Here is a 24,330-nt window from a genome sequence, read left to right as displayed (position 1 = left end):
GAGGCGGCGGCGGCGGCGGCGAGGGAGCGAGCACCCAGCGCCTGCACCCACCCCGGGGCCGCCCGGGACGCCCCCTCCCGAGCGCGCGCCCCCCGTTCTCTCTTGCAAGCGCCGGGGCAAAGGCGGAGACAGCGGGGTCCCTCCTCCCCCCTTTCCCTCCTCCAGGGGGAACCCCCCCTTCCCCCCTCCTTGGCTCAGCGGCTGCACCCCCTCCCTTGCCCGCCCCTCCGCCCCTGACCCCTCCCTCCCCCGCCCGGGGCCTTCCCGGGCCTTCGGCGGCTGCAAAGAGAAAAAGAGACAGAGAGAGAAAAGGGGGGGAAAAGCAGCAGCGGAGGGAGCGGCGGCGGAGGAGAGCGCGCGCGCGCCCCCTCCCTCCCCTCCCTCCCTCCCCCTCCCCCCAATTTCCACCGCGGCCAATTCATGGACAGGAACTACCCCAGCGCCGGCTTCGGGGACCCGCTCGGCGCCGGGGCGGGATGGAGTTACGAGAGGTCAGCGAAAGCTAGGTAAGGAGCTGAGGGTGGCCTGGAGAAAGGGGCCAAGGGGTGGGAGCCCAGCCGGGCCCGGCCGGGCCCGCCTGGCGACGCGTGCATCGCAAACTCCCCTCCGGCTTGCTAGGGAGCGGCCTTCCTCGGTTTGTAACAACGCCGCCGCCCCAGTTTGCAAATTGCAAACTCCGCCAAAGCCAGCTCCGACATGCAAAAGGAGAAATGCAGCGGGAAAATGGGGGTGCAAAACAATTTTGGACGGGAAGGCCTTGGGAAGGTGGGAGGGACTGGCGAAGCAAGGCCTGGACTTCCCCCATCCTTGGATTCCCGGCTTGCTGACCCCTCCCCCCCGCACCCCAGGCTCTGCTCTTGCAAACGTGGGAAGGAAAGGAGAATTAGAACGCAGGCTTGGGGGCCGCGCACCCCCTCCCGGGTTCTATTGTTCCGGGACTGCGCGAGGCCGCGCCACGAGCCCCCCCCCCGAAGAAATTCCGCGCGCAGAGTGGGCACGGGGCCCCGCCCCCTTCCTAAGCTGGGGTTCTGTGTGTGTGTAGGGGGGGTCAGGCATCTGGGACACGCCCCCTTTAATTCCCCCACCCGCAAAGGCAGAGAATCCTTGTTGATGGCATGGAATGGAGTGTTTGCCCTCTTGAGTCTCGGCCACGGGTTGGAGCCTTTGCATGGGAAGAGTCGGATGTTTCCCGGGTGTGTGTTTGTGTGAGCATGGGCCCTGTGCGTGCGTGGCTGGCAGCGTGTTCACCTGTGAATCTTTCTCTTTCCTGCTGCATATCTGTGTGGCGCCCTTACACTTCACCTGTCCCTGAACACCTCCCCCCTCCACACACCTGGGTTTTCCAGCATGGCTGGGCATAACCCCAAGTGTGTCAGGATTTTCCATGTGGGACTCTCGCTCTGTATTTTTTCTTCCCCACGGGTGAGTTGGATACCCGTTTGCACACATACCTGGCTTTGCATGGGCTCGTGCATTTGAACCTCAACCTCCGGAGATGGACAGTGTTCTTGTTCACACTTGTACTTGGTACTTTCCCCGGGTCCTATCCCCTCCCCTCCCCATCCCCCAACCCTGCCGTTTGGGGAATAGTCTGCCTCCTGCTCCCGGCTTGGTTTGCACCACCCCATGAGGTTCAGGGCCTATGTGTTCCCACGTGTCTGCAGAAGAGGGGGCATCTATGTGTACCTCTAGAGTTGGCCCCACAGCCTGTGTCACCGGCGCTGGGGTTGGGTGGCAGCTAGGGTGCAAGGGTGACAAGGGAGGGCTCAGGAGGGTCCACTCCTTTCACATTTGCAACTCAAGATACTTTCTCTGATTTGTACCCTCTTCTGTGGGTTTGTCTCCTCTCTGTGCATGCCTGTTTGTAAATTGAGACTGTATGGGCTCTACTGGGGCTCTGGAGTGGGGGTCATTTCTCTGGCTCTTTAGTTGGGCATCCCGATTCCCTTGTCTTACCTTTAGGGTACAGTGTTCCCTGGGATAACCCCCCAGTCAACTGGAAGGTTCCCCCCAACTCCCTGGGGGATTTCCTGAGCTCCCTTCTCAGAGAGTAGCTTGGGAGAACCCCCTGACATCTTCCCCTTCCCCCCAGCTTGGTCTATGGCAGCTCCAGGACCTCGCACCCTGAGACGGACATCCTACACCGCCAGGCCTACGCAGCCCCCCACCCACTGCAAAGCTATGCCACCAACCACCACCCGGCAGGTACGGCCCCCATCCCGCCCTGCTTGGGCTAGCCCTCCCTCAGAGGGAGCTGATTGGCTACTGAAAGTTCCACCCCTCCTAATTGGCCATGTCGTGTGTCGTGGCCCGCCCCATACTGTCTCTCCTCTGATTGGTTGCCTCTGAGGCTGCTGGTCCCTGCTTAATTTCTCGCCGGATTCGTCTGCCCCTGTCTGTGGCCCCGCCCCTTTCACTCCAATTGGCCCTGTCCCATCAGACCCCAAATCCCACCTTCTCTTCCAGGCTTTTCCGTCTCTTTCCTGCTCACCCCAATCCTTTCCCTCTGGGTTTTGCCGTGTCCTCTGGGCCGCTTGGAACTCTGAATTCTTTCTTCCTGATTCCCTTTCTTCCTCATTGGCTCCAATCCTTTGGCCCTCCCCCTTTTTCCTTAGATTCGCCTGCTGCCTTATATTCTACCCCTTGGTCTTGCCTCCAACGCTTCTAATTGCTTCCCTTCCTTTGCTGCCACTTCCCCCTTCCTAGATGTATCAGCAGTGAGACGGTGCTGTCCCCTTTGACCCTTGACCCTTATGATTAGACCCTTCCCTTTTTTCCTCACCCTTTTTTTTTTCTGTATCTTTTCACTTTGGCTCAGCTCCTTTTGACTTGTCCTCTCGTCCTTGTGCGACTCCAGTCGTCCTATCCTTTACCCTTCCAGGCTGGAGTTGCCCAAATCATTTGGCCTCACCCACCCTTACTGAGGACTCTGTCCTTTTATTCCTGCCTCCTTCACTTCTGGATTTTTCTTACTCTTCAGACAACCATTTCCTACCCGGGTCCCCTGCCCTTGTCATTGGGGGCCCCCCATCCTGCTTCACTGCCTTGCCTTTCCCTCTTCCCTCCCCTCAGTCCTGTCTGGTTAGCTGGTTCTGCCCATTTTCTCCTCTTTGAATCAGCCCCTTCCTGTTCCCCAAATCGTTTCCCTGACTCCCCTTGCCTTTGGCCTCTTCCCTTTCTTTCTCGACCCTGCCCTACCCCCCACCTGGCTGACTCTACTCCCTATTCCTGGCTAGGCCTCTCTGGACTCTTTGACACTGGCCTCCACCACGCAGGCTCAGCAGGGCCCGACACCTCCGTCATGAACCTCATCTCAGCCCTGGAGTCCCGGGGCCCCCAGCCTGGCCCCTCCGCCTCCTCTCTCCTCTCCCAGTTCCGTAGTCCTTCCTGGCAAACAGGTAAGCCCAGCACCAGACTTGGAGGGGCAGGGTGGGGCTGGCTTGTGGTCCCCTCTGACCTCCAGTGTTCGTCACCTCCAGCCATGCACACGCCGGGCCCCACGGAACTCTTCATCTCGGGCGCCCTGCCGGGTTCCAGCACCTTTCCGTCCTCCTCTGCCCTGTCGGCCTACCAGCACCCGGCTTCCTTCGGCAGCCGCCCCTTCCCAGTGCCCTCGTCCCTCAGCCTCCAGGACCCCCCATTCAGTCCTCCAGCTAATGGGCTCCTGTCCCCTCATGATGTGCTACACCTGAAGCCCTCACAGGCACCCACGGTACCCTCCTCATTGGGCTTTGAGCGCCTGGCTGGGGGTGGCGTTTTGGGGCCTGCTGGTCTTGGTCCAGCACAGACCCCCCCTTACCGCCCTGGCCCCCCAGACCCACCGCCACCTCCCCGCCACCTCCCAACTCAGTTCAATCTCCTGGCTTCCTCTTCCGCTGCCGCCGCTGAGCAGTCCTCACCACAGCTCTACAACTTCTCTGGTACTGCCCCGGGCCCACCGCCGCCCGAGCGGGCCCTGCCCCGCCAGGACACCGTCATCAAGCACTACCAGCGGCCAGCCAGTGCCCAGCCCCCACCACCTCCGCCACCAGCCCATGCCCTCCAGCACTATCTGAGCTGTGGAGGCAGCTACCCCTCCATGGGCCATCGGGCCAACCTGGCCTGCAGCCCCCTGGGTGGTGGGGAGCCCTCCCCGGGTGCTGGGGAGCCTAGCAAGGCTGGTCCCAGTGGAGCCACAGCTGGGGCATCAGGCCGAGCCACAGGCCCTGAGGCAGCTGGGGGAGGTGGGGCTGGGGGTGGTGGCGGAGGTTACCGCCCCATCATTCAGTCGCCTGGTTATAAGACTAGCAAAGGTGGTTATGGAGCAGCTGCGGGGGGTGCCACCAGGCCCCCACCACCCCGTTCGACTGCCACACCCAAATGCCAGAGCCTGGGAGGGCCAGCAGCAGCCTATGCCACTGGGAAGGCCTCTGGGGCTGGCGGGGCAGGGGGCCAGGCCTATTCCCCTGGTCAGCCGCAAGGGCTTCTGGGACCCCAGGCCTACGGGCAAGGGTTTGGTGGGGGGCAAGCACAGGACTTGAGCAAAGGCCCCAGCTACTCAGGGGGCCCCCCACAGCCCCCCAGTGGCCCCCCACCTCCTGGCCTAGCCACCTGTCAGAGTTACTCTCCAGACCAGCTGCAGGGGCAGCTGTATGGGGTGCAGGGTGAGCCCTACCCAGGGCCAGCTGCCCATTCCCAGGGGCTGCCCACAGCCAGCCCCTCACTCAGCTATAGTACTGGCCATTCCCCAGCACTCTCAGGCCATGGGGGTGGCTGGGGACCTAGCTCCCTGGGAGGCGGTGGGGAGGCCAGCCCTTCTCACATCATTCGCCCACTCCAGTCGCCGCCTGCCACCGGCCGCCCTCCTGGAGTCGGTTCTCCAGGAGCCCCTGGCAAATACCTGAGCTCAGTCTTGGCCTCAGCCCCGTTCCTGGCACCTCCAGGAGCCGGCAGCTATGCATCAGGAGCAGGCGGCTACAAGGGCAAGGGAGATGGCTCGGAGCTGCTGGCTGGCCCTGGCGGGCCTCCTGCTGAGCGCACAGAGGATGAGGAGTTCCTCATCCAGCACCTCCTGCAGGCGCCCAGCCCCCCTCGGACCTCAGGGGCTGATGGCTTGGTGGGCGAGGATGGGGCAGCTGATGCCTCCAAGGGACTTGGGGGGAGCGGCGGGGCCGGGGGACCACCGGGCACACCCTACGAGTTGGCCAAGGAAGACCCCCAGAGGTATCACCTGCAAAGCGTCATACGCACCAGTGCCAGCCTGGACGAAGGTGCCACGGCAGCACTAGAGCTGGGCCTGGGAAGGCTGAAAGAGAAGAAGAAAGGGCCAGAACGGGGTGGCGAGACCCCGGAGGGGCTAGCCACCTCAGTTGTCCACTACGGGGCAGGTGCCAAGGAGCTAGGAGCCTTCTTGCAGAAGAGCCCGCCACCCCCACCTCCCTCTGCCCAGTCTACCCAGCCTACACCGCATGGCCTCCTCCTGGAGGCTGGAGGCCCTGACCTCCCACTGGTGCTGCCTCCACCTCCCCCCCAGCTGCTTCCCTCTGTCCTTAGCCATGCCCCGAGCCCCTCTCCCAGCGCCCCCAAAGTCGGTGTCCACCTCCTTGAGCCAGCCACGCGTGATGGGGCGCCCCAGCCGCCCCCGCCGCCACCCCCACCTCCACCACCCATGCCCCTGCAGCTCGAGGCCCACCTCCGTAGCCACGGCCTGGAGCCTGCGGCCCCCAGCCCCCGCCTGCGACCGGAAGAGAGCCTGGAGCCCCCAGGTGCCATGCAGGAATTGCTCGGGGCTCTGGAGCCGCTGCCCCCGGGGCCCGGTGACGGGGCCGTGGGCCCACCTAACTCAGAGGGCAAGGATCCTGCGGGCGCCTACCGCAGCCCCAGCCCGCAAGGCACCAAGGCCCCCCGCTTCGTGCCGCTGACATCCATCTGCTTCCCGGATTCCTTGCTCCAAGATGAGGAGCGCAGCTTCTTCCCCACCATGGAGGAGATGTTCGGCGGCGGGGCGGCGGATGACTACAGCAAGGCCGGGCCACCCGAGGACGAGGGTGATCCTAAGACGGGGACTGGGCCGCCTCCAGGCCCCCCTGCCTATGATCCCTATGGGCCCTACTGCCCTGGACGGGCATCTGGAGCTGGGCCTGCGACACCGGGCCTGGGCCTGGACCCCAACAAGCCCCCCGAGCTGCCCTCTACGGTCAACGCTGAGCCGCTGGGCCTGATTCAGAGTGGGCCCCACCAGGCGGCCCCGCCGCCCCCCGCCTCCCCCACCGCCACCTCCGCCGCCAGCCTCCGAACCCAAGGGCGGCCTGACCTCGCCCATCTTCTGCTCTACCAAGCCAAAGAAGCTGCTCAAAACGTCCTCCTTCCACCTGCTGCGGCGCCGCGACCCGCCCTTCCAGACGCCCAAGAAGCTGTATGCGCAGGAGTACGAATTCGAGGCGGACGAGGACAAGGCCGACGTGCCTGCTGACATCCGCCTCAACCCCCGGCGCCTGCCTGACCTGGTGTCCAGCTGCCGCTCCCGCCCAGCCCTTTCTCCGCTGGGGGACATCGACTTCTGCCCACCCAACCCGGGCCCTGATGGACCCCGGCGCCGAGGCCGCAAGCCCACCAAGGCGAAGCGTGACGGTCCCCCCCCGGCCCCGGGGGAGGCCCCGGATCCGCCCGCTGGAGGTCCCCACTGCAGGGCCAGCCTCGGCCTCCACGCCCACGGACGCGGCCAAGAAACCCCGGGGCCGGGGCCGAGGTCGGGGCAGGAAGCCTGAAGAGGCAGGGGGCACCCGGATGGAGCCCCTGAAGCCGCTGAAGGTGAGGGGGACTGGGTCTTCAGGCTGGGTCCGAAATTATGAGTATTACAGAAAAGAAAGGATTGGGGCCGCATTTGGGCATTTTCAGGGCAGGGAGATAAGGTTTATTCTCCTAAAGCCAGTGAGGAGATGAGTCTGGGGTTAGAGTTCCAGGGTCCACTGATCTAAGAATTGAAACTCTCTGCCCGAGGGAGCCAGGGATTGGGGCCTATATTGGCTTCTGTATCCTAAAGGTTGGGCAACCAGGGATTCTATGTTTCTGGGTCTCTGGGAGGCAGGCCTGGGGACCTGAACTGGGCTGTAAGCTAAGACAGGTCACTGGGTCTAAGTTCCTGGCCTTCGGAGGGAGGAACTTGGGTCCTGACATTCTGGAGTCTAAGAGAACGGGTCTGTAAGGTTTGAGTTCTAGATCTCACAGGCTGAGTGTCTGGGATTTTGCAATTTTGGGTCTTAAGTAGGGGGGCGCTGGGGGCCTGGACGCCTGGGCTCTCACTCGCCACCGCCCCATATCTAGATCAAGCTGTCTGTGCCCAAGGCTGGCGAGGGTCTGGGAGTCTCCTCAGGCGAGGCAGTATCGGGTGCTGACCACAACAGCCTGGACTCGAGCCTGACGCGGGAGAAGATCGAGGCCAAGATCAAGGAGGTGGAGGAGAAGCAGCCGGAGATGAAGTCGGGTTTCATGGCCTCCTTCTTGGACTTCCTCAAGTCAGGCAAGCGCCACCCGCCGCTCTACCAGGCGGGACTGACGCCCCCGCTCAGCCCACCTAAGAGCGTGCCACCCTCTGTGCCAGGCCGAGGCCTGCAGCCCCAGCCCCCTGCCGCCCCTGCTGTGCCACACCCCCCACCTGCCGGCGCCTTCGGGCTGGGGGGCGCGCTGGAGGCTGCAGAGAGCGAGGGGCTGGGGCTGGGCTGCCCTTCACCCTGCAAGCGGCTGGATGAGGAGCTGAAGCGGAACCTGGAGACGCTGCCCTCCTTCTCCTCGGACGAGGAAGACTCTGTCGCCAAGAACCGGGACCTACAGGAGAGCATCTCCTCGGCCATCTCTGCCCTTGATGACCCACCCCTCACTGGGCCTAAGGACACTTCCACCCCAGATGGACCACCCTTGGCCACCACAGCTGCAGTCCCGGGGCCACCCCCTCTCCCAGGACTCCCCAGTGCCAACAGCAATGGCACGCCCGGTGAGCTCTGGGAAGGTCGTCTGGGGGCGGGACAGGGTTTTGGGTTATGGTCAGTAGGTACAGTTGTGTAGGTTACACACTGTATAAGGGAGACCATTCATATAGATGATTTAGACTTGTATGTTTCCAAAGGTAATTTCCTGATTGAGGGCGAACAAGTGTTTTGAGGAAGGCACATCTTTTTCTAATTTGCCCAGAAGTGTTAAGTGGAGGGGCCCCAGGGTGGGGCTGGAGAAAGCAGGGACACAGGATAGGTGTTAGTGATCAGGATGACTGAGAGGTACTGAGAGAGGTTCTGAAACTGGTGGAGATGTGGGGCCTGACAGGTCTCTAAGAGTCAGCGATGTGACGTGCAGTGGGGACAGGAAGGTGTCTGCGGGGCAGAGAGAGACTTGGGGAGCGATATAGGTCTTGTAGCGGGGGCGAGGGGAAGGCTGGGGTGCAGCAGGGTCTGGGTGGTGTTCTAGTCTGAGACAGGCTTTGGACAAAACTTAAGGAGTGTTAATGGGGGAAGTAGAGGCATGGGAGCATGAGGGTAGGGGTTTGGAGGAGAGCTCAGAGGGGTCCTGGGGAATGGAGAAGTCTTTGTGGGGTGTAGAAAGTTGGAGAACGGGAGTGAGGTGAGGGAGGGTGAAGCTGAATGGAGGCTTCAGGGAAAAGCTAGGGGGCTCCAGGCAGAGAGAAGGCCAGGGATGAGAGAACCTTTGACAGGCAGGGAAGGACCATGGCTGAGGCCACAGGGATGGAGTAGCAACTTTGGGGATCAGGGATTTCAGGGAGGTTGAGGGGGACGTTAAAAAATCCCTGAGGCTCTCAGTGGAGCAGGCTGAGGACAGGACAGGGAGGGCTTGGGTGGACAAGAGAAGAGGGAGGTCAGCAGGGAGGGATGACTTGAGGGTGGGAGGAGCAGTAGGAAGACTTATGAGCCACACAAGGGGTTTGAGGGCACAAAGAGACGTTTTAGGCCTGAAGAGATGGGGCTTAGAGACTCAAAATAGCTGCTGGAGCAGGGAAGGGTATCAGGGAAGGGCTTTGATGTGGCAGAAGGGCCACTGGGGGGCTGAAAGGAGCTCTTGGCACAGGAAGGGACCTTTAGGGACAAGAGGGAAGGTGCCAGGGATGGTGAATGGCACCCAGGCCTGACTTGCCTCTCTCCCCCAGAGCCCCCGCTGCTGGAAGAGAAGCCCCCACCCTCCCCACCTCCTGCCCCAACTCCTCAGCCTCCGCCCCCGCCACCGCCAGCCCTGCCCTCACCGCCGCCACTGGTGGCCCCTGTGCCCAGCTCACCGCCGCCACCTCCACCTCCACCACCACCACCACCACCACCTCCACCAGCCCTGCCCTCACCTCCACCACCACCACCACCACCAGCCACCGCCCTGCCAGCTGCCCCTCCCGAGGAGCCCGCCGCCCCGTCCCCCGAGGACCCCGAGCCACCCGATGCCCGGCCCCTGCACCTGGCCAAGAAGCAGGAGACGGCAGCCGTGTGTGGGGAGACGGACGAGGAGGCCGGCGAGAGTGGTGGAGAGGGCATCTTCCGGGAGCGCGACGAGTTTGTCATCCGTGCTGAGGACATCCCTTCTCTCAAGGTGAGTCCCAGCCTTGTCCAAAAGCTGGGCTCGCTGGATTTGGCCACTTGAGCATTTATTAAGCGCCTGCTAGATGCCAGGGCCTGTGTTGGGGGCTGCAGATATAGTAATGGCTGAGACAGGCTCGCTGGGCCCCTCTGAAATTCACAGTAGGAAGTGGCCAGTGGGAGCAGTGTGCTCTGATGCAGTACACGTGGCCTCTGCAGTATTGTTTGCATGTGTGTGTGTCACCTAGGTGTAAGATAAAGTGGTTGAGAACGTCTATTGCAGATACGCTGCTGTGGGTACTAGAGGTACAGTAGCACTCAAAGCAGATGAGGCTCTGGTTTTAGGGAGCTTCCAGTATAACAGAGACACAGACCATGTTGCGATTTGTGCTGTAGCGGAGGACGCGGGAGGCGCTGGCCTGGTGTACTTACGCGCGCGCATACATGGAACCCGTAAGCATAGCTAATGGTTGGGAAACGCGTACCGTGTGTCAGGCCGTAGCTTCAGTGCTTTATATAGACCAGCCTGTTCACTGCGTCCAGTTATTCTACTCCAGGGGTTGGCAAACCACAGCCCCTGGGCCAAATCCAGCCCACTGCTTGTTTTGGTAGATAAAATTTTATTGGCACATAGCCATGCCCATTCATTTACATACCATCTCCGGATGTTTTCCCCGTACGGCAGGGAGTGGGGTACATTTCTTGTCTGGCCCATTACAAAAAGTTTGCCAATCTCTATAGGTAGAGTTGGATCAGAGAATTAATATGATAGGTGCTTGACAAGGGTGGGTGACATCAGATACCGTGTAGTGCTTTGCGGAGGGCATGAGGCAGAGCAGGTGATGGATAGGTTAGCAAGCCATTGTCACCCCCATGGTAGCACTGAATGAAAGCTAAGGCCATTCTCCATATCAATCGCTGTCACTGACTATGGCCCTTCTTGTCACATTTGATTTAATCTTGGGTGTTGTTTCTTCTGAAATATAGATGGAAAATTGTGGAATGAATTAATTATAAGAGTAATAACTGTTAATGCACTTTGTTCTTTGGTGTGTTTACTGAGGAGAACTTTTTCTTATTTTTTTCTAATCGCTTTTATTGTGGGAAAAGTAGAGCAGATAGAATAATGGAGCTGTGTGTACCGATTACCCAGCTTCCACCACCATCACCTTCTAGTACTTTCTGCCCCCCACTCCACCTCACCCATCCCAGATAGCATATTCTCATACCTTAGTATCTTTTCAAAACTATTTGAATACATACGAAAGAACTCTCAAGAGATATGTGAGTTACAGTTATAAAGCAAAATGCTGCAATGAGTACCCATGACCCTACCACCCAGCCCTGTAACCAGAACGTTCCCAGTGCCTGGAGTCTTGAGTGTCCCTTCCTGGCCTGTACTCCTGTGTCCCCATGGTCATACTCACCCCCTTAGCACTCCGTATATGTTATTTCATTTTATCTAAATGGTTTCTAAGGCAGATTTGATCATCCATCCGCACCAGATAGGTGGGGAAGATGTCAAACAAATGACAATGATAGAAATGTCTGCTACCACTTGAAGGACAGGACTTTGGACATGTCACAGTCAGAATTTCACATATTTTCTTTTTTAAAGAGACTGGGTATCACTTTGTTGCCTGGGCTGGAGTGCAGTGGTGTGATCATAGCTCACTGTAACCTTGAACTCTTGGGCTCACGTGATCCTCCCGCCTCAGCCTCTGGAGTCAAGAGTAGCAAACCACGGTCCCTGTGCCAAATCCAGCCTGCTGTTATATTTGTAAATAAATTTTATTGGCACTACAGGCGTGTGCCACCATACCTGGTGAGTTTTTTTATTTTTTGTAGAGATGGGGTCTCACTGTGTTGCTCAGTCTTGTCTCAAACTCCCAGCCTTAAGCAATCCTCCCGCCTCAGCCTCCCAAAGTGCTGGGATTCCAGGTGTGACCCACCACACCCGGCCTTAACCACCTTTAAGTGTACAATTCAGTGGCATTACAGATATTCACATTGTTGTGCAACTGTCACCACTGTCCATCTCTGAGTTTTATCTTTATAATCATCCTTGATGATGCGGACTACTAATTCTGTTTTGCAGAGAAGGAAACTGGGGCTCAGAGAGGTAAAATCCTTCCTGCTAGGGTTATTAACCCCATTTTCCAGGGAAGGAAACTGAGGTAAAGTAGCTTTCCCAGGCTTTGGCCCTCAGATCCACGCCCAGCTCTGCTGGCCGCAGACTCAGCTGTTCCCCATGTAGGTTCTAGTCAGATGTTGGCAGTACAGCAGCCCACGCTTCTGGGCTCTCAGCACTGGGTCACATGAACAGGGCTCTGGGGCAGGGACCTCAGCCATCCCCATTTTACAGATGGGGAAGTTCACGTTCGGAGAGAGGGAATCTGTTTCCTGGCAGGTGCTGGGCTGGGATTGGAGCCAGGGCCATCTGACACCACCTCCCAGCTGGCATGGGACAGGGGAAGGGGCCAGGCGAGGACTCAGATGCTTAAAATACAACTGGAGTGTGTGTTATAATGGGGGACACACAGCCCCAAGCCACTCAGGCAGACACCAAGGACTTGTTCTTTCGTGGGTCTGGAGACAGGACTAGTTGTCGGCATGGTTAAGGGCACAGCTTTGATGTTAACCTGACTGTCTTAAATCTTGGGGACTTCTGAGCTGGGCTGGTGTCAAGCCTTCTTAAGCCTCAGTTTCCTCAACTGTAAATTGAGGACTTTCTTGTTATCACATGCCCCATGCTCCAGCAGTGGGTGGCACACAGAAGATGCCTGTAAACATTTGTTTCTGTTATTCCTCGTAGCGAACTTGGGCAAGTCTTTGGTACGGGGCTTGGCAAACTTTTTCTGTAGAGGGCCAGATAGCATTTCCAGCTTTTGCAGACCACATATGGTTTCTGCCTCGTATTTTTTGTTTTTGGTTTTTTTCTTTGGACCATCCTGTAAAAATGTAGAAATCAACTGGGCTCCCTGGCTCACACCTGTAATCCTAGCAATCTTAGCGCTCTGGGAAGCTGAGGTGGGAGGATCGCTCAAGGCCAGGAGTTCGAGACCAGCCTGAGCAACATAGTGAGACTCAGTCTCTACAAAACAATAGGAAAATTATCTGGGTGTTGTGGCTTGAGCCTATAGTCCCAGCTACTTGGGAGGCTGAGGCAGGAGGATTTCTGGAGCCCAGGAGTTTGAGGTTGCAGTGAGTTATGATGATACCACTGCACTCTAGCGCAGGCGACAGAGTGAGACCAAGTCTCAAAGAAAAAAAACAAAAAAACAGAGCAACCACCCTTAGCTCAAAGACCCTACAGAAACAAGCAGTAGGCTGGGTGCAGTCGCTCATACCTGTGATCCTGGTACTGTGGGAGGCTGAGGTGGGAAGATTGCTTGAGTTCAGAAGTGCGAGACCAGCCTGGACAAGGGTGAGACCCTGTCTTTACCAAAAATGGAAAAAATTGGCCAGGCATTGTGGCACACACCTATAGTCCCAGCTACTCGGGAGGCTGAGGCAGGAGGATCTCTTGAGCCTAGGAGTTTTGGGATTGCAGTGAGCTGTGATACCACTCTACTCTACCCGGGGCAACAGAGTGAGACCCTGTCTCAAAAAACAAACAAAAAAAAAACCAAGCTGTAGGCCACTGTTTATTCCAGAACAACAACGATCCGATGGAAATATCACCTGAGCCATAGGTGTGATTTTTAACCTTTCTCAATCTCACATATATAAAAAGTAAAAAGACAGATGAATTTAACCAGATGAAATTATATTTAACGGAGATATCTAAAATATCATTTCAACGTGTAATCAGTATAGAAAAATTGCTAACAATGTTTTAAAATTGAGATATTATTAAGACAAAAGGCTAGTAAGACATTCTATATCCCTTTTTGTGTACTAAGTCTTCAAAATCCAGTGTATATTTTACACCCGTAGTGTATGTCGGTTGGACCAGCCACGTTTCAAGTGCTCAAAAGCCACATGTGGGGAGGGGCTGTCAAATTGGACAGTGCGAGACTGGCCCACCCTGTACTTGAGCTTTTCCATATGTAAGATGAGAGTGAGTATTAACTCCCAGTTCTTGGGATTGTTGTGAGAATTCAGCATGTAAGAGTTTATCGGGTGGAGAAGGGTGTGGGTGGGGCAGTCCACGCAGAGGGAACAGCCTGTGCAAAGGCCCTGTGGTGAGGGGGAGCCTGGCATGTTTGTGATGTGCAGGGATGCAAGGCATTGAGTGGCTGGACAGTGAGTACTGAGGCTGGGAAGGTGGGCAGGGGCTGAGTAATGTCAGACTTTGGACACTATGATGAGATTGGTGGGTGCTATTGAAGACATTAGGCTGTGTGAGGGAGACATTAGGGGAGAGGGAGGTGACTGGGGTGGTGTTCAGGCCCAGTGTGTCTGTAGCCTCTGTCCTGTGACTGACTCCTCCTTTAATGGGACCTTAAAGCTTTCTCAATACCACATCTGGGTGCTTGTAGGTCACTAGCTTACCTCACTGCTGCTTACGCCATGTGTCTTAGCTTGTCACAGCTCAGATTGTCAGGAGAGAATCTGATTGATTGGTCCTGCTCAGCATTTGGGGCCAAGATGGGGTAGGTGATTTGCCTGTGGGTTGACTGCCTGGTCAGATCTCCTCCAAGCAGCCATGGCTTCCACTGAGTAGGGGCTGTGATCCCTGAGCTTTCCTAGTAACTGGCAGTGGGTGTGGCCAGTGATTTGATTGACACGAGGAGAGGCAGGAAGGGCAGGGTTTGGGGACTGACTGGCCCTGATTGGGAAATAGGTGAGGATGATGCCAGGGGTCAGGTTGGATGACTAAGAGCAGGGCGGGGATCCTGGAAGAGCCGTTTGGGGAAAGGCACCAAGCCCATTAGGATGTGTGAGCCAGAGGGGCCCGACCCTGGCTAGAGAGTCGGCAGGTTCCTCAGAGGAAGCAGATGGTGATTGGAGGGGACCAAGGAGAAGCATCTCTTCTGATTGGGGGTGCTCTGGTGGCCCCTTCAAAGGCTTCTGAGAACTAGAAAGGAGAGTATCATATTCAAATAGAATGGGAAAAGTCACCTGTATGAGCAGAAGCTGGGCTCAGTAAGTCTGGGACTTCTCTGCTGAGCTTTGAGGGCTCTGGAATATCCTGCCAGGCTACAGGAGATGGAAGAGGAAACTGAGGCAGAGTCTCTCTGCCAGGCTGAGTTATGTGCGTTTGGAGCCCTGGAAGGTTTTGGAGCATGGCAGGGTATTCCCTGAAATAGACTTTTCCACCCTTGTGCCTCTGACCTGGGGCCTCTGGGGTCACCAGGAGGGAGGATGGGGAACTGTGTGGTAATGTGGAATAAAGGACTGGGGATCAGGGCACCTTTGTCTTACCCTCCCTCAGCTTCATATGAGACTTCAGCCCTGGCTGATTCTAGAGTCACCAAAATTTGTGGGTGTGAAAGCAGTTTGCTCAATAGCAAGAGTATACAGCCAAGAGCTGGCACGCAGGCCCAGGTGTTACAGCTTACACCTGTGACAGACATCACCCGTCAATCCCAGCACTTGCTACTGCTGAGCATGGTACTCAAAGCAGCCATGACCAGTCAATTGGTGTTATCCTCTGAATCCTGTTGATCACTTGACTGTGGATTCTTTGAACACAGAAATTGTCCCATCATTCTTCTCTGGGTTGTCACAGCATTCAGTGTACATTTCTATTCTGATCTTATTCTTTATTTATCCTGTCAGTTGCTCTCCTCTAGACCCCTCTTAAAGACGTGTTCCTTCTAGGAACTCTTCTCAGCATCTGTCACCTCTTCCAGGGTGCACTCTTGGATTCAGATTGCATTTGAGGTCCCTCCTCCAGGCTTCCACAGTGCCCAGGGAGTTGGCAGAAACGCATTTATCACTTGTGCTCTTCCTTTTTGTGCCTGTGTCTGGCCCCTCTGCTGTCACTTTGCCTCCCCAAGGTCTAACTCACGCTGAGTCTAACTCATGTCGGTCGGTTCCCGGTGCCCAGGGGGGACACACACAAACTGCAGGGTGATGATGGGTGTCTCATGGTGTGGAGGGGTGCAGAAATGGGGAGCCTTCTCTCACTGTGTTCCCCCTGCCGTGGATATGCTGAGGAAATGGTCCCAGGTAACCTGTCACCTGTCTATTCTCGGCACAAGTGACAAACTTGCCCTGTTTTGTTAATCTGCTGTCTGTCTTGTTACCTTTATAAAGAAGGCCCCGTAAAAGTCTCTGTCGGTATCTTAGTCCCTTTGGGCTGCTGTGCCACTAGGACACCATAGACTGCGTGGTTTCTAAACAACAGAACTGTGCTTCTCACAGTTCTAGAGGCTGGGAAGTCCAAGATCAAGGGGCCAACAGATTCCGTGTGTGGTGAGGCCCTGTTCCTTAGGTGGCACCTTCTGACTGTGCCTGAAGGGGTGAGGGAGCTCTCTAGGGCCTCTTTTATACGGGCACTAATCCCATTCATGAGTGCTCTGTCCTCGTGACCTAATCACCTCCCAAAGGCCCTGCCTCTTAACACTGTCACCCTGGTTATTAGGTTTCAACCTGTGAATTTTTGGGGGGGACACAAACATTCAGACCATGGCAGTGGGTCTCGTTCACCACTGGACCCCAATGTCCAGCACAGTATCTGACACATGGTGGGGTGGTTGTTCAAGGGTTGTCATTATTCTAAGTCACACAGGAAGCTTTGTACTATCACACTGTGAAGTGACAGTCACTAAAACCCTGCAACACAAGAAGGAGCAGGCTGATCAAGGCCACTGGGTGGGCCAGGAGGAGGACAGGGCCAGGTTCAAGCTACACCCGGGGCTGAGGACATGATGGGCGAAAGATACTTGTCAACAGATGGCTGAGGCCAGTTGACGACTGTGCCTTTTCTCCAAGGGGATGGTGAGTGAGGCCAGAGGGCCAGGGATGAGGGGCGAGGGGTGCAGGGATGGGGACTGACCCTGCTGGCCTTGCTGCACCCCTCCTCCCCAGCTGGCGTTGCAGACGGGACGGGAGCCCCCACCCATCTGGCGAGTCCAGAAGGCCCTTCTGCAGAAATTCACTCCAGAGATCAAGGATGGCCAGAGGCAGTTTTGTGCCACCAGTAACGTAAGCCTGCAGGGGGGATGGGGATGGGGGGCCTCTAGGGAGGGGTATCTAGAAGCCGGGGTTCCCCTCACACATGGCTCTGACCACTCTTGCTCTAAAGTGCGTCTGGAAATGGCTCTCCAGCTCCTGGCAGGCTCCGGGTGGCTGCCGTGGTGGCCCAGAACAGGGTGGGAAGCTTGGGTGTCGGGCTGCCTGGCTCGGGGGTGCGTGAAGAACTTTCTCATGTGCCTCTTTCCTTCCATAGTATTTGGGGTATTTTGGGGACGCGAAAAACCGGTACCAGCGCCTCTATGTAAAGTTCCTAGAAAACGTCAACAAGAAGGATTACGTGAGGGTCTGTGCCCGGAAACCCTGGCATCGGCCTCCGGCGCCAGTCAGGTACCTGCCACGGGGATGAGGGACAGGTGGCACGCAGGGCCCACGGGCATGGAGATGGAACCTGCGAGGGGAGGGGACAGAGACCCAGAGAGAGGAGAACAGAGCGTGAGGGAAGCTGTTTCCGTGCTTAGGATACTGAGCGGGGCAGATGCAGGGACGAGACTGGGTTTCTCGGGGGCTGCTGACTACAGTCCCTTCTCCGTTCCTTCCAGACGCTCCGGACAGGCCAAGAACCCTGCGTCTGCCGGGGGCAGCTCTGCTCCTCCTCCCAAGGCCCCAGCGCCCCCTCCCAAGCCTGAGACCCCTGAGAAGACACCATCTGAGAAGCCCCCAGAGCAGATGCCCGAGACGGCCGCGCCCGAGCCCCCTGCCCCTGAGAAGCCGCCCCTACCTCGACCTGTCGAGAAGGACAAGGAGAAGGAGAAGGAGAGAGTGGTCCGTGGGGAGCGGCCGCTGCGGGGCGAGCGAGGCACCAGCGGGCGGCAGACGCGGCCGGAGCGGAGCCTTGCCACGGGACAGCCTGCCACTTCCCGGCTGCCCAAGGCCCGGCCCACCAAGGTGAAGGCTGAGCCGCCCCCTAAGAAGAGGAAGAAGTGGCTGAAGGAGGCAGCAGGCAACGCCTCAGCAGGCGGGGGCCCGCCAGGCAGCTCCTCAGACTCAGATTCCTCCCCTGGAGCTCCCAGTGAGGACGGTGAGCCCCTCGGCAGGGGGTTGAGTGGGAGGGTGGGGAAGTGACTTGAGCCTTTGGAAGGAGGCACAGGTCAGGGCTGTCCAGAAGGTTCCAGATAGCCTCAGCAACACAGTAACAGTAAGTTACAAATAACAGCAGTAGCTAATGGTTACCTAACTGCACGGCAGGCTGTTTTCTGAGAACTTGATAGATGTAAATGTGCTTAATTTTCACAAGTCCTAGGCGGGGATGCTATTATCAGCCTCATACACAGATGAGGAAACTGAGGCACCCAGACAGTGCTGCACAGCCCATATTGGATGTCCCCCAGAGTGGGAATGCGGCCAGAGGTGCTTCAGGCTGTGTTCTTCAATGCTCCACTCTTGCCTCAAAGAAAAGGCAGGTTTTGAGGGCTGAGGAAGATGTGGGACTGGTGTCTATCCTGGAGGCCTGATGATGGTGGTGTGACTTGCTGTGACTCGCTGGGTGACACTGAGAAAGGGGTATAACCTCTTTGTGACTGTAAAATGGGTTAATAACAGACAAGCCAATGGGAGAGTGCTTGCCTACAGTAGACACCGTGTGTGAGCTCCACGTCCGCCCAGTGCCCTGCTCTATGCCGAGGGCTTGGAATGTTCCTGGTTTGCGATGACAGTAACAGTTACAAAAATAAGTATACATACACATAGGTAAATTTTTTTTTCCTTTTGAGACAGAGTCTCACTCTGTTGCTCTAGCTGGAGTGCAGTGGTTTCATCATAGCTCACTGCAACCTCAAACTCCTGGGCTCAAGTGATCCTCCTGCCTCAGCCTCCTGAGTAGCTGGGACCACAGGCGTGCACCACCGTGCCCGGCTAATTTTTTCTATTTTTAGTAGAGATGGGGTCTCACTCTTGCTCAGGCTGGTCTGGAACTCCTGACCTCAAGAGATCCTCTCAGCTTCCCAGAGTGCTAGGATCACAGGTGTGAGCTACTGTGCCCCACCCACAATATGTAAATTTAAAGGAACAGCTAACTTTTATTGAGCGTTTACTATGTACCAGGCATCATTTTAAGCATTTATACATTGGCTTACTTTATCTTGACATAAACCCTGGGAAGGCTGGATGCAGTGGCTCATGCCTATAATCCTAGCACTTGGGGAGGTTGAGGCAGGAAAATCGCATGAGGCTGGGAGTTTGAGACAGTCTGGGCAACATAATGAGACTTCATTGCTACAAAAAAAAAAAAATTAGCCGGGCACAGTGGCACGCATGTATAGTCCTAGCTACAGTGAGCTATGATGATGCCACTGTACTTCTAGCCTGGGCAACAGTGAGACTCTGTCTGAAAATATAAAAAACCCTGGGAGGTAGGTGCTATAGATTTATCCCCATTTTAAGATGAAGAAACTGAGGCACTGAGAAGTGATGTTACTTGCTCAAGGCCACATATTCTTAGCTATAGTCCCAGGGTCACTGTTTTAATAGAGACTGTAAATACAGCAAGTCAAATGAGAGATGTGGAATTCTCTTTCCATCAAAGCCCTGATGTAGGCAGGAGTTTTGTGGAAAATAACAGGCTCTTTTTTTAAGGTTTTCCAGGGACTCTGTTTCCTTCCCTCTTGTTGATCAGCTGTCCCCCTTGTTGCCGTGTCCTCTGACACATGGTCAGAGGCAGCTCAGCAGCTCCACACCTGCAGTCTTGCCAGTAGGAAAGGACACGAGGGCAAGCAAATTTTGTCCTATGTTCTGTCTTCTCATATCCCATTGGCCAGAATTTGATCACATGGTCACCCCTAGCTGCAAGGGAGCCTGGGAAATGTAGTCTTCTAACTTGGCAACCTGTGCTTGGCTAAGAAATCAGGCCAGGTGGAAGCAGTTAGAGCTGGGCCAGGTGAAGGTGGTGCAAGAGAGGAAGTTTACTAAAGGCCCAGATTCGGGGGTCTTTCCCTTTCTCGCCCTCAGTTTTCTTTTTTTTTTTAAAGCAGGTGTATTGATCTAATTCATATATAATACAATCCATCCATTTAAAATGTACAATTTAGTGGCTTTGATGCTTCTCATTCAACACCTCTGGCTTGGGAGGCTCCCACATGTTCCAGTGACCCCCACACCCTGTTCATTCCCATGGCCACCCACAGACCTCCTAATACCCCCATATTCCGCTGAGCTCCTTGTCCTGGCTTCCCTATCTTAGGGACAGCCCCTCTGGCCACCCAGTTACTAGGCCATTCTCACCTCTTTTCTACCTCTCACACCCACAGCTGGGCAGTCCCCAGCCCTGCCCCTTCTCACCTGATGACCCCATCCCCCAACTCTTTCCCACAGCCCCCGCCCAGCTGAGCCTCTTCCTCTGCCCCTGGCCCCGTATCCTGTCCCACAGCACTGCGCCAGCCCCATCCTTTGCTACTTGGTCCATTGTCCTGGCCTCCAGTCTCACCCATCCAGTCCGTCCCCTATCTAGCCTCAGAGGGGACTTTTCTACACTTACACTCATCTTTCCCCTGCTCTCAGCTCTCCCATGGCTCCCTAGTGACAACCAGAAAGAGTCCCTGCCATTTCTGCCTCGTGTTGGTGGCCCTGCATGGTCTGGCCTGCACCAACTGTGTGGTCCCAGCACCAGTCACCTCTGTCAGTCTTGCCTCTTATGATCTAATCTCTCTGACTTGATTCACTGTTTCAGAAACCAACTGTGCTGCTTCTTGACTGAAGCTACACAGAGTTAGGCAAACAAAGTTCCTTGGCCCAGAAGGCTGTTTCCTATCACTCAAGACTCAGCTTTCCTGTGACCTTGAGCAGGCCTTCCCTGACCACCCAGGCTGATTCTGATGCCTGCTGTGAGCTCCTTGCAGTGCCTGCGATTCTGTCCTGAGGACATGTTGCACTGGTGTTTGCCTGTCAGTCTTGCTCAGTGGACTTGGACTTCCTGGAGAGCAGGGATTTCTCTCCCATTTACAATAGGGTCTTGGCACACAGGTGGCCTCAGAGGATGTTAGAATAACAATTTTTCCTGCAGAGCGGGCAGTACCTGGGCGTCTGCTGAAGACCCGGGCGATGCGGGAGATGTACCGGAGCTACGTAGAGATGTTGGTGAGCACAGCACTCGACCCAGACATGATCCAGGCCCTGGAGGACACGCATGGTGAGCTGAGGTCTAGGGGGAGGGGCCGGACGCCTGGGTCTGGGGGAAGAGGAGGCTGTTGGCTCCGACTCCTGGGTCTGAGTGGAGAGGGGATCTAGGAACCCAGGCTCCTTGACCCCTCCTTGGCCCTGGTGTGTTGAGCTGTGGCTCTTCTGACACCCTGTCGTCATCTTTCAGACGAGCTGTACCTCCCGCCCATGCGGAAGATAGACGGCCTCCTCAATGAGCACAAGAAGAAAGTCCTGAAGCGGCTGTCGCTGAGCCCAGCCCTGCAGGTGCTTGGGGGCCGGGGCAGGGGGTGTCTGGGGCTGGGACGGGCATGGAGAAGACCTGTCCGTGGCAGCTGCCATGGTGGAGGGATCACTGAGAGGGGATCATTGGCCTGGGCTCGGCTGGGAGGAGAGTGGAGGTCAGGACTGTGAGGGGGTCTCTGGTCCCCACAGCCCTGAGGCCCTGGTGGAGGGGAGCTGTGGGCCTCGGCATGGCACGGGCGGCTGGGAAGGCCCAGCAGAGTGCAGTTCTCCATATGAGCCTGGAGGCAGGTGTAGACCAGGGCCTGCCCCCAGGCTCACGGTGGGACAGCACGTCCTCGTGGCTTCCTCGCTGACATGATGCAGGCTCTCGGATTCCAGGCTTCAGTGTTACAATTTCCCTTCTGGAATGGTCCAGGGTTCTGATACAGTGTTAATCTGACTCTAAGGATTCTGGTTGGGATGTTAGTATAGCACTGAGGATTTCAGGATAGAATGTTAGGGACACTCAGGATTCTGAGACTGTCAGTCTGGCTTGGAGAATGTTGTCTGAGACTTCTGGAATGGATTTGAGGCTGGTGCTGAGATGGCTGGAGAGATGTTAGTCTGGCTCAGAAAATAGGAGGTGAAAGGTTCGTGTGGTTCTGAGAATTCCGGGTAAGATGTTAGTTTTACTCAGAATTCTGGGTGGGATGTTAGGACGACTGAAAATTCTGGGATGGATTGTTCAACTGGCAATGAGAATCCTGAGACAGAATGTTATGCTGACTCTGAAAATTTTGGGATAGAGTATTCAGTGGGTTGGAAAACTCTGAATAGAATTAGGTTCTGAAAATGCTGGAGGTTTTGAGCCTAGTCTACAAATTCTGGGATGGCTTGTTATGGTGGGGTTCAGAGTCCTCATGTAGAATATTAGGGGAGGTCTGAGAACTATGGATTGTTAGTCTGGTATTAGAATTCCGGGATTGAATGCCAGTGCATTTTAGGGTGGAATTTTAAGTGACTGTTAGAATTTTGGGTAGGATTTTAGGCTGGTGCTGAGAATTCTGGGCTAGATGGTTAGGCTGGTGCTGAGAATTCTGGGGTAAAATTTTGGCTGGTGCTGAGAATTCCAGATAGAATGTGACATCTCTGGGAATCCTGTGCCGGGCCAGAAAGCATGATGTAAGGGCCACCAGACAGGCCCAGGCTCCTCTGTCCTTTGAGGAGACCAAGACTCTGGGGTGTCTCTCCTGATCTGTAGCCCCGGGGGAAACTGAGGCACCTGGTGACCAGGAGATCTGAGAACTGAGTGTTGAGTTTGGGGTGTGTGGGCCCAGGGAGGTGTCCTGCTGACCCATTGGCTTCCCACAGGATGCCCTGCACACGTTCCCACAGCTGCAGGTGGAGCAGAGTGGGGAGGGCTCCCCTGAGGAGGGGGCCGTGCGGCTGCGGCCGGCCGGGGAACCCTACAACCGCAAGACGCTCAGCAAGCTCAAGAGGAGCGTGGTCCGAGCCCAGGTGGGGGCCGTGCCGGGGTGGGGGGCGGGCTGCCCAGCGCCAGGCCAGAGGGTCTGAGGCGTCTCTACTCCATGCGCCTAGGAGTTCAAAGTGGAGCTGGAGAAGTCGGGATACTACACGCTCTACCATTCACTCCACCACTATAAATACCACACCTTCCTGCGCTGCCGGGACCAGGTGAGCACCCCCCGCAGCACCCATCACCCTGGATTCCAACCTGCGTGACCTCTTCTCGGAACCCAGGAGGCCAAGTCCGGCCCCTCCTCCCCCAGACCTGGGGGTCTTGGTCCCCAGCCCCTCCTCCCTCAGACCTGGGGGTCCCAGCCCCCAGCCCCTCCTCCCTCAGACCCAGGGGTCCCGGCCCCCAGCCTTTCCTCCCTCAGACCCAGGGGCCCCAGCCCCCAGCCCCTCCTCCCTCAGACCCAGGGGTCCGGGCCCCTGGCCCTCTCCCTCCCTGGAGGCTGTTGTCGCACCCTCCGTAGCTCCATGTTTAACCCCTGCAGACTCTGGCCATCGAGGGCGGTGCCGAGGACCTGGGCCAGGAGGAGGTGGTCCAGCAGTGCATGCGAAACCAGCCGTGGCTGGAACAGCTCTTTGACTCCTTCAGCGACCTGCTGGCCCAAGCACAGGCCCACAGCCGCTGTGGGTGACCCTACCCCAGCCGGGGGTGGGGGCACCTCCTCCATGAACCGAGAATTGGGGCAGAACTGTGTCCTCAGGAGCTAATCCCTGGGCTCCGTCGCCGGGGAAAGTGGGGGGGGGTCTTTGGTCAGGGTGTGTCCATGCTGCCCCCCCAGGGCAGGGTTCAAAATCCGACTCCCCCCCTTTCCCAGTCCCTCTCTACTCCTTCCCCATTCCTCCCACTGTTCGGTGTACAGAGAAATTATTTATATATATGTATAAATGTCTATTTAGTAACGGTTTCCCTCTCCCCTTGCCCGACTCCCCCCATGGCCACAGCCCCGCCCCCTTCACCTTGTACATAATGTATAGGAAAAGTCTATGGTTGAGGGGGGCGGGGCAGCTTCAGAGAGCTGGGGGCCCCCCTCTCCCCCAAGTCCCCCCATTAGGCCAAGATTTGCTAAAGGCCATTCCCTCCCCAGGGCATTCGGCGTCGGGTGGGAGGGGGAAAACACATCTTGTTAATTATTTTTAATCTTATTTATTGTACATACCTGGGGTAGGGGCCGGGGAGGTAGAGGGGGGAGAAGGGTCCCCACTCTCTGCTCCCCCACTCCTTTTCTACAGCGATTTGTCTGTGTCTGTCCCCTACCCACTGCCCCCTCCCATTGTTGTCTGGATGTGGTTCTATTTTTTATCGGTCTCCTCTCCCTTCCTTCCCTCTCGGCCCCCCCCATCCCCCACTCCCACCACCCTTTGTCTCTTGCTCTTTCTTGGGCTTCTGTACAACTCAACTTGTATACACTGTGTACACACAACCAGCCAAACGAAAACCCAACGGCAAACACTTTACCAGCAGGCTGGAGTGCCTCTGTCCTGCGGCGTTTGGGTGGGCCTGGGGGTGGCAGGGGCAGAGGGGCTGGAACAGGGCTTTTCTAGAGCCCTAGGAAGTAGCCTGAGGTCTGTGTATGCTCTGTGTTGCTGCGTAACAAACCACTCCACCCTGAAAGTTATTTTTTATTTTTATTTATTTTTTTTAGTCTGTTAGTATTAGATCATACCCACCCCAAAATTTAGTGACTTCAAACAACAAACATTTATTCTCTTAGGGTCTCTGGAGTTTAGGAGTTGGGGGCAGTACTGG

General features: G+C 56.6%; 1 protein-coding gene across 1 annotated transcript; it reads left to right on the top strand.

Annotated features, from left to right (window-relative positions):
• Positions 1-252: 252 nt before the first annotated feature.
• On the top strand, positions 253-24,038 carry PRR12 (proline rich 12). Its single transcript, XM_045531146.1, is given in 16 exon segments — positions 253-506; positions 2,093-2,205; positions 3,237-3,398; positions 3,480-6,232; positions 6,234-6,611; positions 6,613-6,789; positions 7,303-7,969; positions 9,131-9,558; positions 16,527-16,643; positions 16,888-17,021; positions 17,234-17,712; positions 20,689-20,814; positions 20,992-21,089; positions 22,419-22,565; positions 22,647-22,742; positions 23,069-24,038. Coding segments are annotated over 16 exon segments (6,108 nt in total). The 5' UTR covers positions 253-420; the 3' UTR covers positions 23,216-24,038.
• Positions 24,039-24,330: the final 292 nt, after the last annotated feature.

This window comes from Lemur catta, chromosome 19, assembly GCF_020740605.2.
Source record: "Lemur catta isolate mLemCat1 chromosome 19, mLemCat1.pri, whole genome shotgun sequence".
Lineage (NCBI taxonomy): Eukaryota > Metazoa > Chordata > Mammalia > Primates > Lemuridae > Lemur > Lemur catta.
This window is presented reverse-complemented; position numbering and strand designations above follow the sequence as displayed.